This window comes from Pipistrellus hanaki (genome assembly GCF_964339955.1).
Source record: "Pipistrellus hanaki genome assembly, chromosome: 16".
In the NCBI taxonomy this organism is placed as follows: Eukaryota; Metazoa; Chordata; class Mammalia; order Chiroptera; family Vespertilionidae; genus Pipistrellus; species Pipistrellus hanaki.
The window spans coordinates 8,842,265-8,853,788 of record NC_140518.1 but is presented as its reverse complement, the minus strand read 5'-3'; the positions used below and the strand labels follow the sequence as shown (position 1 = coordinate 8,853,788).

The 11,524-nt window shown below is 57.8% G+C and overlaps 3 protein-coding genes across 11 annotated transcripts in view; 2 read left to right on the top strand and 1 right to left on the bottom strand.

Annotated features, from left to right (window-relative positions):
• The window catches only part of SCRN2 (secernin 2), a 5,939-nt gene extending 5,370 nt beyond the window's left edge, over nt 1-569 (top strand). For 3 of the 7 annotated variants that reach the window (XM_084863362.1, XM_084863363.1, XM_084863359.1), the window contains one exon: nt 98-569. In XM_084863362.1, coding sequence (XP_084719488.1) covers nt 98-268 — 171 coding nt within the window. In that variant the 3' untranslated portion in view covers nt 269-569. The remainder of the gene's footprint in view (nt 1-97) is intronic. The other 4 variants (XR_014793099.1, XR_014793100.1, XM_084863361.1 and 1 more) reach the window with 3 other exon arrangements.
• A 50-nt stretch (nt 570-619) lies between these two features.
• Nucleotides 620-5,238, bottom strand: LRRC46 (leucine rich repeat containing 46). 3 transcript variants are annotated; one of them, XM_084863349.1, is made up of 8 exons: nt 4,891-5,238; nt 4,685-4,790; nt 3,302-3,410; nt 2,487-2,533; nt 2,082-2,191; nt 1,869-1,938; nt 1,422-1,561; nt 620-1,109 (listed from the first exon to the last, which is right to left on the bottom strand). In XM_084863349.1, the coding sequence occupies exons 1-8, from the start codon at nt 4,898-4,900 to the stop codon at nt 742-744; spliced, it is 960 nt and encodes a 319-aa protein (XP_084719475.1). In that variant the 5' UTR covers nt 4,901-5,238; the 3' UTR covers nt 620-741. The 3 variants fall into 3 exon arrangements, with proteins under 3 accessions (XP_084719475.1, XP_084719473.1, XP_084719474.1); XM_084863347.1 differs by having other exon boundaries at nt 676-1,109; nt 1,281-1,561; nt 4,891-5,200; XM_084863348.1 differs by having other exon boundaries at nt 676-1,109; nt 1,281-1,561; nt 4,685-4,785; nt 4,891-5,200.
• Nucleotides 5,239-5,322: 84 nt separating this feature from the next.
• Nucleotides 5,323-10,272, top strand: MRPL10 (mitochondrial ribosomal protein L10). Its single transcript, XM_084864036.1, has 5 exons — nt 5,323-5,423; nt 6,889-7,058; nt 8,075-8,239; nt 8,491-8,635; nt 9,388-10,272. The coding sequence occupies exons 1-5, from the start codon at nt 5,372-5,374 to the stop codon at nt 9,657-9,659; spliced, it is 804 nt and encodes a 267-aa protein (XP_084720162.1). The 5' UTR covers nt 5,323-5,371; the 3' UTR covers nt 9,660-10,272.
• Nucleotides 10,273-11,524: the final 1,252 nt, after the last annotated feature.

Sequence of the window (11,524 nt, the reverse complement as noted above, 5' to 3'; positions counted from 1 at the left end):
CTCCTGCTGCTGCGTGAGACCAGAGCTGGGCCCTTTGGGAGGGGAGCTGCGGGGTCTCATCTGTGCCCCCCCCCCCCCCCCCCGCCCCGCCCCGCAGGAGCAGGAGCAGGAGCAGGGACACCGGCTGCGGCAGAAGCAGCGGGACCTGGAGCAGGAAGGCCTGGAGGCTGTGAGGGGGCTGCTGGCCGGGGCGGGGGCCCCTCCCTCCCAGGAGCTGGGCGGCCTCTTCCAGGCCTTTGTGGAGAGGGAGAGCCAGGCGTATGTGTGAGCCCCGCAGCTGCTCCCGGCCCCGCGAGTGCTCCCGGCCCTGCGGCTCCTCCTGGCCCCCAGGCTGCTCCCGGCCCCGCGGCTGCTCCCGGCCCCGCGGCTGCTCCCGGCCCCGCGGCTGCTCCCGGCCCCGCGGCTGCTCCTGGCCTCGCAGCTCCTCCTGGACCAGCCTAGGACTTGGGCCTGGGGCTCAGGCCTGGACCCAGGAGGGAGGGTGTGGGATCAGAGCAGGTCCTTCATGCCCCTCATTCTGAGTGGCTGGCTCAGCCTCGTTTTAATAAATACGTTTTATTTCTCCTGTATTTGGCTGATGGCTTCCCTCGAGCCGCCCCCAGTGACGTGGACACGTTCTGGGCCTAGAGACACTTTATTGGGACCGGTCCCGCCACGGGGGCTCCGGGAGGGGTCTGCTCCTGTTCCTGCCCAGCACCCTTCCCTTCCCGCGGCTTCGCTGACCTGGTGGGGGGCGCCTCTTCACTTCCTGACTCTCCTGGTCACAGTTCTGGTTGTGCCGGGGGCCGCTGCCAGGGAGGCCTTGGGGGCTACAGCCACTCTGACCCCCTTCCTGGCCTGCGCAGTGCTTTGGGGGCCCCTGGAGGCCGGGGGGCCCGGCTTCTTGGTGGGGGAGGCGGCTTGTGGCGAGGAGGCCGGCTCCGGGGGTGGCTCCTTGCCCTGCGGGGGAGCGGCAGCGGCGGGGTCCCCGGCCATGGGCCCGCCGGGCAGAGGGGGCAGCTCCGTGAGGACCGGCTGTGTCTCCAGCCTCAGCAGGTGCTCCGTCCGGGCCGCCTGCTGCCTGCGTGCTCTGTGCCTGCTCATGTCCTGCTCCAGCTCCTCCAGGAAGCCTGTGAGGGCCAGGACGGGGTGTTGGGGTGTCGGGGTGTCAGGTGGAGCCCGGGCTCAGCAGGAAGGCCCCCAGGCTAAGGGAGCTGGTCTCTGGCTGATCTGAGCAAACTGCCCTTCCCAACAGGGAGGAGCCTGAGGCTGGGGAGGGGGCGGAGGGCGGGGGGAGTCACCTGGGTGCCCAGGCTGACATCTGGCCCTGGCTGTACTGTCCTCTGGCCCAGAGGCTGAGCTGGGCTCGGGGCCCCTTCCCCAGAGCCCCCGGGGCGGGAGTGAGCTCTGGGGCGGCTGCCGGCCTCGGGAGGCAGGGTCACCTCGCTCTGCGCGGAACGGGCCACTCAGCTCCGGGAACTCCTCGTCCGAGGCTTTGTCCTCCTCGTCCGAGTTCCAGCGCTCCGACACCGGCTGCCGGTCCAGGTCCATGAGCAGGGGCAGGGCTCCTGTCACCCGCTTCCTGCAGGGCAGGAGGCAGAGGCCGCGCTGGGGGGCACCCCCGAGTGTGGAGCCTGGGACCCGGCACCCAGAGCAGCAGGGCCACACGGGGCAGGATGGTGGCTCGGGAGCAGGGAGTCCCCAAAGGGCTGATTTTCTGTGGCGTTACGGGGGTGAAGGGGAAAAAGGGGGCCGATTTGAGCTGGGGTGGGGGAGGAGAAGGGACCATGGACCAGACTCCAGATTTGCAGGCTGAGAGGGGGCCCCCGTGGAGGTAGCAGAGGGGCTCCGCCATCACCCCTTTCTCCCCAGCTTCCATTCCTCCTCACCTGTAGCCGTCCTGGCTGGTGCAGCTGTTCCCAGTCAGGTTGAGGATGAGGAGGCTCTGGGGGAATTCATCTGCTCGAACCAGAGTGGGGGGATGAGGCTCTCATGCCCACCTTCCAGCCCAAAGCCACCGCCTCTCTGGAGGGTGCGCAGGCACAGGGGGGTGGGGGGCGGGGAGGAGGGAGGGCCTCCTGGGCCAGGGTCAGGCACCCTACCCAGCTGCAGTGTTGCTATCAAGTTCTCCGAAAGGTCCAGAAACTGGAGGTATGGGAGGTCACGGAGGTTCTCCACCTGCTGGATTCGGTTTCCCGCCAGAGACAGGAAGCTGTAGGGGAAGGGAGGGGCTCAGAGAAAGAGCTGAATGTCAGAACAGCCGCCGGGGAGGAAGAGGGCAGCAGGTGCTCCGGCCCGGGGCTGGGCAGCCGGGCGGCAAGTGGGGGCACGTGGCCTTTCGGGGTGAGGGAAACAGGGCTAGGCTCGCTGGGTCCTCAGCCGACAAGAAGCCAGGCCTGGAGAGATCTGAACCAGTTCTCTGGGGGATGTTACCAGGGTTCCTCCCTTCACCCTGGCCCTTCTTTGCTCCCCACCCCCACCCCCTCCTGAGCCCTGGCACCCCGTACCGTAAGGAGGGGACACAGGCCAGGTTCTCGATTCGCTGGATCTTGTTCTGCGGGGAGAAACCAAGGCAGGAACCCAACCTGAGGTCAGCTGGGTGAGGGGCCCTTTAAAGAGACAAAACCCCACAACCACGTCGACGCTGGCAGCTGGGAACAAGGACCCAGTCACCGCGCTGTCTGTCACAGCCGTGGGGTGGCTTGCTTTCCCCAGCTGGCTGGGGAAGGGTGTAAATTCGGGGCTGACTAAAATTGATGAATGTACACCCTGCTCACCCCACAGCCAAAGAGTGGCCTGGCAATCAGAGAAGGAAACCAAGGCGACGCAGGGACATGGGAAGGGTCTCGGTGGGGGCGCGCACGCACGACAAGAGCAATGGACACACGTTCCTTTGGTTTGTGTGGTTTCTGTGGGGAAAGGCTCAGGGAGCTGGGTATATTCATTGTGGCTGAGGCTGAAGGTCACCCCCCTCTCACCATCACAGCCTTCACGTTTCTGAAGGACACAGAGGGATCTCCGTGGCTCCTTCCGCTTCTTCAAAACAGAAAAAGAGCTTGAGCTATATAACTTTAGAGATTTAGGGGAGACACCAAGAACCAGACTAGAAGTGTCTGACAACAACAACAACAACAACACCAAACGGATTCAAGAACATGCTCTTTGGGGAAGACTGGTTTTTCCATTCCGGAGACTGGCTCATCTGGGAACGGTTTCCATGAAGGCCTGCCTGCTGGACACCAGGGGATGGGTTCGATGACCTGGTTGGCTCCTCGCAGATTAGACAGGCTTGGTCCCGGGGAAGGGCGGGGGGAGAAGTTACCGCTTGCAGGTAGAGGCTGTGAAGGTTCTGGAGGCCCTCTAGGTTCTTGATGGTGGTAATCCCCTCCCGGTCCAGGCGGACGGTCTGTAGCTCAGCGATAGTGTGAAACCTGGGAGAGCAGGCAGTGGGGCGGTGTGACAGAGTGCACTTCTGTGGTCTCTTAGCAGGGAAGCTGGGCGTGTGTGTGTGTGTGTGTGTGTGTGTGAAGGTTTTTACAGAGTGGATGGCTAAGTGACATCTGAGGAGGAATCAGCCGGGAAGGTGAGAGGGGGTGAGGAGAAAGCATTTCAAACAGAAGGAATAGTCTGTGCTTATTCAGCCTTCCTCAGACTTGAATGCCCGTAAATCCCCAAGGGTCTTGTTAAAAATGCAGATTCTCGCCGAAACCGGTTTGGCTCAGTGGTAGAGCGTCGGTCTGTGGACTGAAAGGTCCCAGGTTCGATTCCGGTCAAGGGCATGTACGTTGGTTGCGGGCACATCCCCGATGGGGGGTGTGCAAGAGGCAGCTGGTCAATGTTTCTAACTATCTCTCTCCCTTCCTCTCTGTAAAAAATCAATAAAATATATTTTTTAAAAATGCAGATTCTCATTCAGTGGGCTTGGGGTGGGGCTGAGATCTTTCATTTCTTTTTCATTTCTTTTTTTAAATATATTTTATTGATTTTTTTTTTTTTTTTCAGAGAGGAAGAGAGAGGGATAGAGAGTTAGAAACATCAATGAGAGAGAATCATCAATCAGCTGCCTCTTGCACACCCCCTACTGGGGATGTGCCCGCAACCAAGGTACATGCCCTTGACCGGAATCGAACCTGGGACCTTTCAGTCTGCAGGCTGACGTTCTATCCACTGAGCCAAACCGGTTTTGGCGAGATTTTTCATTTCTAACAAGCTCCCAGGTGATGTTAATGCGGCTGCCCCCTCCCCTCTCCCTAGCACCCAAACCACTCTAAGTAGTAAGGCGCTGAGGTGTGAGAATATGGGGTCTTAGAGGAATTGCACACTTGTGGGGAGTGGCGAGAAATAAGGATGGATGGGCAGCAGAGGTCAACTCATGCTAAGGTGTTTGGATTTTATTTTGGAAGATTCTATCATGATCAGAAAAGAATTACTTTGGCAACAGCAGGGGGAGCCTGGACTGGGGTCATGGGAGGCTAATTAGGAGTTTGTGAAGTGATGACAGCTTTATCTAAGGCAGTGGAGTGGACACGGTGGGAAAATAAGTAGAATGATTTTGAAGGAGAGGAAATCAATTGGGCATTGCCACTGATTGAACGTGTGGAGTAAGAGAGGGACAGAGATGAGCTGACAAGTCAGTACAGCTGAAGGGACTGGTCATTCATGGGGATTTCAATATTCCAGCACCCTTCTCTCTCCCCGCACTCACATCCTCTCTGACAGAGCCTCATCCTCACGGAAGGTCAAGTTCCGCTTAGTGATGAGGGCTTCGGTAATGCACACTTCCCCTTTCTCTGGACTCTGGGCGAGCTGAGCTGTGAAAAGACAGGTTCCATCGTTACAATCCCTTATTCTCAGAGGCCTGACACTCCTGTTCCCCAACGGTTCTACCTGCCATCCGGTCTCCCTACTCACCTCCAGGCATGATCTATTCTAAAGGCTGCTGGCTTGGGGCGGGACTGGAACCAAGAGCAGAGTTTGGATAGGCCTTGGGGATGGCGGGATCCAGGATGGTATGAAGAGAGAGAAGCTCAGAGACTTAGGGGACAAGGGAAAGGGGTTGATTCAAGGGGTTGATTCACTTCTACTCAAATTGCTGAAGTGGGGTAGAAGACAAACGGAAACCGAAGTGGAGGGCCTGGAGTCTGCGGGCGGCGGAGGGGTTTTGCTGGCCGGAAACTCTGCGAGGAGAGCGCATGCCCCTGCAGAAGCGCGGTTCAGCCGGTTAGCGCTGTTGCTAAGAGACCGACGCCAGGGGTGGAGGAGAGGGAGGGCTCGCCGCGCATGCGTAGTACTGCTCCAGTAGGCGGGCCTTCCCACCGCTTCCGGCCCCAGGTATCCCACAATTCTCAGCTCTTTCCGCCTCACTCGGCTCCCGTCCGTTCTCCCGAAGGCAATGGCCGCGGCCGTGGCTGGGATTCTGCGAGGCGGCCTCCTGCCCCCGGCGGGTAAGGAGCGGCCCAGATCCTCACGGCGCGTTGCGGCCGGTGCTCTCCAGCCCTCGTCTCCCCTCCTCTGCTTCCGGTTCCTCCCCGTAACCTCTGACCTCTGACTCCAGGCGGCCCCCGGTGACCCCCTGCTAGATCGCCCGCCGCCTCCTTCCCCAGTCCAGTTCCCCGTGACTCCAGATTCCAGTAACAACCGCAAACGGCGACAGCGTCAGCCATGCCACAGTGTTTATTGTCTACGCCCCCAGCATTCTTTGGGTTTCGGTAACCCATCACCTAGGTTTTGCTCGCCTCCAGTTTCCTTTGGACCACCCCGGGCCCCCCAACCTTGACATGATGGCTCCTTACGATCTCAGCTTAAATGTCACTTCCTTAAGCCTGCCCTTACCACCCTCTGCAAAGCAGGTTTCCCCTGTTACATCTGTACCTTGCGCCCTCTCGTTAGCCCTGTAGCTTTGCATTTATTTGTCCATCAGACTTTATAAACTCCCGAAGGGCAGAACCAGCATAAGCAACAGGTGTCATAATGCCTAACAGCATTAGGCACGCACTAGATAGGCCTGGTACAGTGACAGATGCGGTATATGTGTTATTTACATCTTAAAGCACCCGATGAAAAAGCATTCTCATTCCCTCTTTACCGACGATGAAACCTGTCAAATTCCAGAGCCTGTGCTTTTTTTTTTAATGGTTAGATTTGTGGTCCCTGGCAATACAAACTCTCACCCCAAGAACTCTCTGACTGGTAGAGCTACCTTCTAGTTGAACCTTTCCCTGAGATCTCATCCCAGGCTTGGGAAGGGCTGAACGTGGGAAGCCGTAGACTGAATTCTTTTATTGAGGATGAAGGGGTCACTCGGGCTCAGTATGTTGAGTAGTTCTCTTGCCTTCTGAGGGGTGCTCTCTGGCGATGCCTGCCAACTCGATGAGCAGAGGGACTGGAGACTCGTTTTGGGGAGCTCTGAGGGCAGTGTAACTCCCCCCCCCCCCTCAAATTGTGGGAGAAGGCGTCAGAGCAGTGGATTTCACCCTTCAGCATGCATCGCCTGGGGGGCTTACTCAAACATGCTGGGCTCCACTCCAGGTTCAGAGGGTCTAAAATGGGGCCTGAGAACTGGGATTTCTAAGAAGGGCCGCTGATGTCGGTTGGTGCTCAAAATACTTTCTCTTTGGTTTTCATCCTCTCCCCTCCCCCCAATCGTGCACAAAAAAGTAATAATGATAACCAAATACCGGAGAAATGGGAGCCCCAATGGATCAAGCAACTGAACTAAAGTCAGCCATTAGGAGAGAAGGCTTGGGGATTCGGGATTTCTAGCAGGAAATTCTTCATCCCACTTTGGGCTCGGTTTGGCTCTGTGAGCCATGGTTGTGTCTGCCCGGAGTGTGGCCCTTTTCTCCAACCGGGGCAGACTAAGGCCTCCAGGATGCTGCATCTCACTGCACTGCCCTATTTCCCTGCCAGGCCGGCTGCCCACCCTCCAGACTGTCCGCCATGGTTCCAAGGCTGTTACCCGCCACCGTCGCGTGATGCACTTTGAGCGGCAGAAACTGATGGCTGTGACTGAGTATATCCCTCCGAAGCCTGCGATCAGTCCTCAGTGCCTGGCTCCTCCCTCCAAGCCAGTCCAGGAGGTAAGAAGACTGGGCATGTTACTTGGTGGTGGTCTGGTGGTATGGTGGTGGTCTGGTGGTCTGGTGGTGGTATGGTGGTGTGGTGGTCTGGTGGTATGGTGGTCTGGTGGTTGTCTGGTGGTGGTATGGTGGTCTGGTGGTCTGGTGGTGGTCTGGTGGTATGGTGGTATGGTGGTGGTATGGTGGTGATATGGTGGTATGGTGGTGGTATGGATATGGTCTTGTATCCAGTGGGATTCCAAGACACAGTCATCCACATCATTACTTCTCGCTTTGACCCATGGCCCAGATACCTTAAAGTGAAATCTTCACTTGGTTTGGCTTTGGCCTTGTGACCTCTGTGGATTGGACGGGTCTCTTGAATTTCCCTCATTCCTAACTTGTCTCCAAAAACATGTGGGTGGAAGCTATCCAAGTGTGTGGTGGCGGCGGCGGGGTAATTGGGGAGAGGATCTCTGTCCTGTCTTGAAGGACTTGAAGCTTCCACATTAATCTAGAAGAATGATAGAGGTTTTCTGTTTTTAAAAAGAACAGAAAGACCAGTGTGAATTTGGCTATCGAGCATTTGAAATGAGGTCAGTGTGACTGAGGATCTGAATTTTTAATTGTATTTAATTTCAATTAATTTAAATAGAAATAGCCACATTTGACTAGTGGCTACTATACAGGGCAGATCTAGAATCTGGATTTAGCACAGTAGTGAATCTTCCATTATTTTGCCATACATGCATTAATATTTTCATGGAATTCTGCAAACAGCACCATGAGTTCTAGGTCAAATAATGTTGACTGGGTCAGACTCTGACCAGTTTGGAGGACTCGGTGTTCTCTATTAACCTCTTATCTCTGAAAACGAAAGGATAGAATGGGAGCTGGGACATGACCCTGGGAGTCAAGGGCCCAACTATCCTGCTTGTACCTGATCTTCCCCCACATTTGGGCTCATCCCTGGGGGAGTTGAGGGGAACGGAGAAGAAGCGGCTTAGGTCCCCTGGGTCACCCCTTCCTGATCTTAGGAGACAGGCCTCATCCGGCTCATCCGGCGGGAGATAGCAGCAGTTTTCCAAAACAACCGGATGATAGCCATCTGCCAGAACATCCCCATGAGCTCGGAGGACAAGCTGCTCATGCGACACCGGCTGCGGAAACACAATATCTTGGTTAAGGCCTTCCCTAACCAGGTAGGGAGCCGCCTACCCATGGACCCTGCCCGTGTTCCCTTCCCCTTCCGCTGCCCCACAGACCCAGCATCTCTCCCCGCGGGCACCTCCGACTCCTCCCCTCCACCAGCACCCTCTCCTCTGGTGCCTAAACTGCCATTAGGAGCTGAGGAGACCCTCTGGTTTCACCCTTAACCGATGTGGCCTGTGCCCACGGTGGGCAGCTCTTCCTCCCACTCGCCCCCAGTGAACCCTCTTTCCTGCTGTCCCAGTTCCTGAAGCCCTTCCTGGAGGGCTCCAAGTACCGGAACCTGCTGCCCCTCTTCGTGGGGCACAACCTGCTGCTGGTCAGCCAAGAGCCCAAAGTCAAGGAGATGGTGCGGGTCTTGAAGAGCGTGCCCCTCCTGCCGCTGTTAGGTGAGCAGCTCCCCTGCCCGGGGTGTGTGTGTGTGTGTGTGTGTGTGTGTGTGTGAAGGGAGCGGGTGCCACAGCCGCCCAGTGCCGTCTGCTAGGCACCTCTTTGGAGAGGAATCCTCTCACAGATGGGGCCTCCGTCAGCAGCGCCGTTAGCCGAGGGCTGCCCGTGTCTCCTGACACCTGTGTTGGCTCGCTGCCTGCATCCCTTATGCACGGGGGAGATTAGGGAAGGCAGAGAGGACTCTGCTGAGTCTTTACTAGGTGCTAAAACCCACAGACAAAGATAATGAAAACCAATAGCCAAGTATAGGTGCTGAGGAACAGGGAGCAATGTTTCCCAGACTCCCTGATACTAAGAGTCCCTAGAGACACTGTTTCTCTATAGAATACTGATTTCATAGTCTCTGAGGGAAGGGGCAGGAATCTGTTTATAACCCCCCCTCCTTCCCCCCGCCCCCCCCCCCCCAAACACATACTCCATGGTTCTTCAAGAAAGTTAGAAGAAGAAAAAGTTTAGGAACAGTGACTTAGAAGGGGTCGGACCAGGAGGATGATTTATTTAAGGATTTTCTAGAGAAGAGTTAGGAAGGGGCGAGGGGATCCGTCCCAGACACAGTGTGAGTGGCGGGGGGCACACGTGGGAGCCGGATGGGAGGTAGAGGAGGGTAATGGAGAACAGATCCTGGGCTGGAATGTTGTCTCGGAGAGGAAAGGCGTTTGTGTGGAGCCCACCTGACCCTGTGCCTTCCCAGGCGGCTGCATCGACGACACCATCCTCAGCCGGCAAGGCTTCATCAACTATTCCAAGCTGCCCAGCCTGGACCTGGTGCAGGGGGAGCTGGTGGGAGGGCTCACCCTCCTCACGGCCCAGACCCACTCGCTGCTGCAGCGGCAGCCCCTCCACCTGACGGCCCTGCTGGACCAGTACGTCAGACAGCAACGCGAGGGGGACTCCGCCAAGCCGGCCCCTGGGCAGCCCGATCCTCCTGCCTCTGCTCCGGACTCACAGCCAGCCTGCCCATAAACACCCCGCCCGCTGGCCGTGCCCTCCGTGCGGAGGAGCGGGTGAACTTGGGGTGGGCGGGGCACGTGTTCCCTGGCTTCTGCTGATGACGATGACCTCAGAGGAAGAAGGATTTCATTTCAGAATGGCGGCTTCTAATCTCCGTCTTTGCCCTTTGTTTTTCCAACCTGGGACCTGACAAGAGCAAAGTGTCAGCTCCACGCTCAAGGCAGAGGCTGAGCAGATAAGGGTATTGCCCTCTGCCTCGTGCTCACTGTCCTTGGATGTGCCTCCCCAGCCCGCCCCTGGTTGTCCGAGCAGCTCAGCGGAGTGATTGCTCTAAGATGGGGTCTGTGGGGAGCCCGCTGTGTCAGGCTGCGTGCTGACTGCTTCCTGGGTGTTCGTTCTTTTAGTCCCGGGCAGAGAAGTTACAGCGCCTGCCGGGGTCATGCAGTTGTAAGAGGCAGAAGGACTTGGGCCAGGCCCTCTGCTCTGAGACGTGCTCTGGATTTCCAGAGCCGCCTCCGTGAGGCCCCAGGAGGGCTTGGATGTGAGTTCTCCATCCTCGGGTGTGCCGTGCGGTGGAAAGGCTGGGAACGCTGCTTTATGACAAAAATAAATGCATTTTTGTCTGTTTTGCTGTTTACAAGCTTACCTCCCCTCTCCGCTTATCCTCAGGGTCCTCTCTGACCCTCACTTTCCCTCCTAGAAAGTCCTTCCTCTTCCAGTCCAAGCCGGTTACTTCCTGTCCCCACACCCACAGATGGCGGCCCCCGGGCTGGTCGTTTGGAGGCGGCCCCAGCTCTGCCCAGCAGCTCACATGTCTCGGGCGTTCTGAGCAAAGGAGCTGGGGGAGACCAGCATTCTGCGAAAATGAGGGGTTTGGGGGCTCATCCAAGTCTTGGGGAACAAAAGTGCCCAGTGAAGGAGAGAGGATGTTGAACTGGAAGCTGACTCTTGTCCTTGGCTCATGCGCTGGGTGGACACGGGTGACGTGGGGAGTGGCTGCTGAGTGGGACAGCGGCCCAGCTTCCCAGGCCTGGACAGGCACTCTGGCAGCCCGCTCTGCAGCAGCTTCTCTGGCCCGGTCCCGGACCAGCTGCCAGAGCCCAGCTCTCTGGACACCAGGATGCTCTGTCCATGTGAAGCGCATTGAAAGGCCTTTGAGGCTCATGGGTGCCAGAGCTGATCTGCACAGTGCTGTCCCCCCACATACCCCCCAACCCCCGCACCGCATCCCAGAACCACAGGTGCAATAGCTCCCTCCCGGGGCGGTGAGCTGTGCTGAGGCTCTGAATGGCGTGGAGAGCAGGCATCTCCTGAGAGGTGTAACACCAGGAGGGGTCAGCCAAGGCCATGTGGGCACAAGATGGATGGGGGAAACGGCCTAAACCATTTCTGGATCAAAGCAGAACCCCACATTGCACCCTTTACCGGCCGACGGAGCCCGAGGCCCCACCACTAAAAACCCACTTTCCAGAAAGGCCTCTCTGCACTTGGGCTGTCAGTCAGCTTCACGTTCATTCCAGTGGAGCTTAGACCTTTCTCAAGAGCCGGTTTTTAATTAGAATTGAGCACGCCAGCCGGGCAGAGGTGCTCAGAAAGGGAGGGTACTCAAGCTGGCTCCAGCTAGCCAGCTGGTCCCCCCTGACCCGCTCCTGGTGCAGACCCAGCAGGCAGGGCTCTGTCTGCCGCATAGGTGCTTTGAGTCCCCCACCCCCTGGGGCCAGTGGCAGCTTCGGGGGGCCATCCGCTGGCTCTTTGGAGCCTTGACCGCCCTGCTGCCTGTGCTCTTGGCACGGTCTAAAAAGAGCATCCGTCCCTTCCCACCCACCCGATACCTTCGCTGGCTCCAAACTTTGCAATCTATTTTCAGATGTAAAACG

Coding starts and splice junctions, on each gene's coding strand:
- LRRC46 (XM_084863347.1), bottom strand. Junction 1,939..2,081: donor GATAGCAACACTGCAGCTGG/GTAGGGTGCCTG, acceptor TGGTTCGAGCAG/ATGAATTCCCCCAGAGCCTC. Junction 1,562..1,868: donor ACCAGCCAGGACGGCTACAG/GTGAGGAGGAAT, acceptor CCTGCCCTGCAG/GAAGCGGGTGACAGGAGCCC.
- MRPL10 (XM_084864036.1), top strand. CDS start 5,372: ATGGCCGCGGCCGTGGCTGGGATTCTGCGAGGCGGCCTCCTGCCCCCG. Junction 8,240..8,490: donor TTAAGGCCTTCCCTAACCAG/GTAGGGAGCCGC, acceptor CTGCTGTCCCAG/TTCCTGAAGCCCTTCCTGGA. Junction 8,636..9,387: donor GCCCCTCCTGCCGCTGTTAG/GTGAGCAGCTCC, acceptor GTGCCTTCCCAG/GCGGCTGCATCGACGACACC.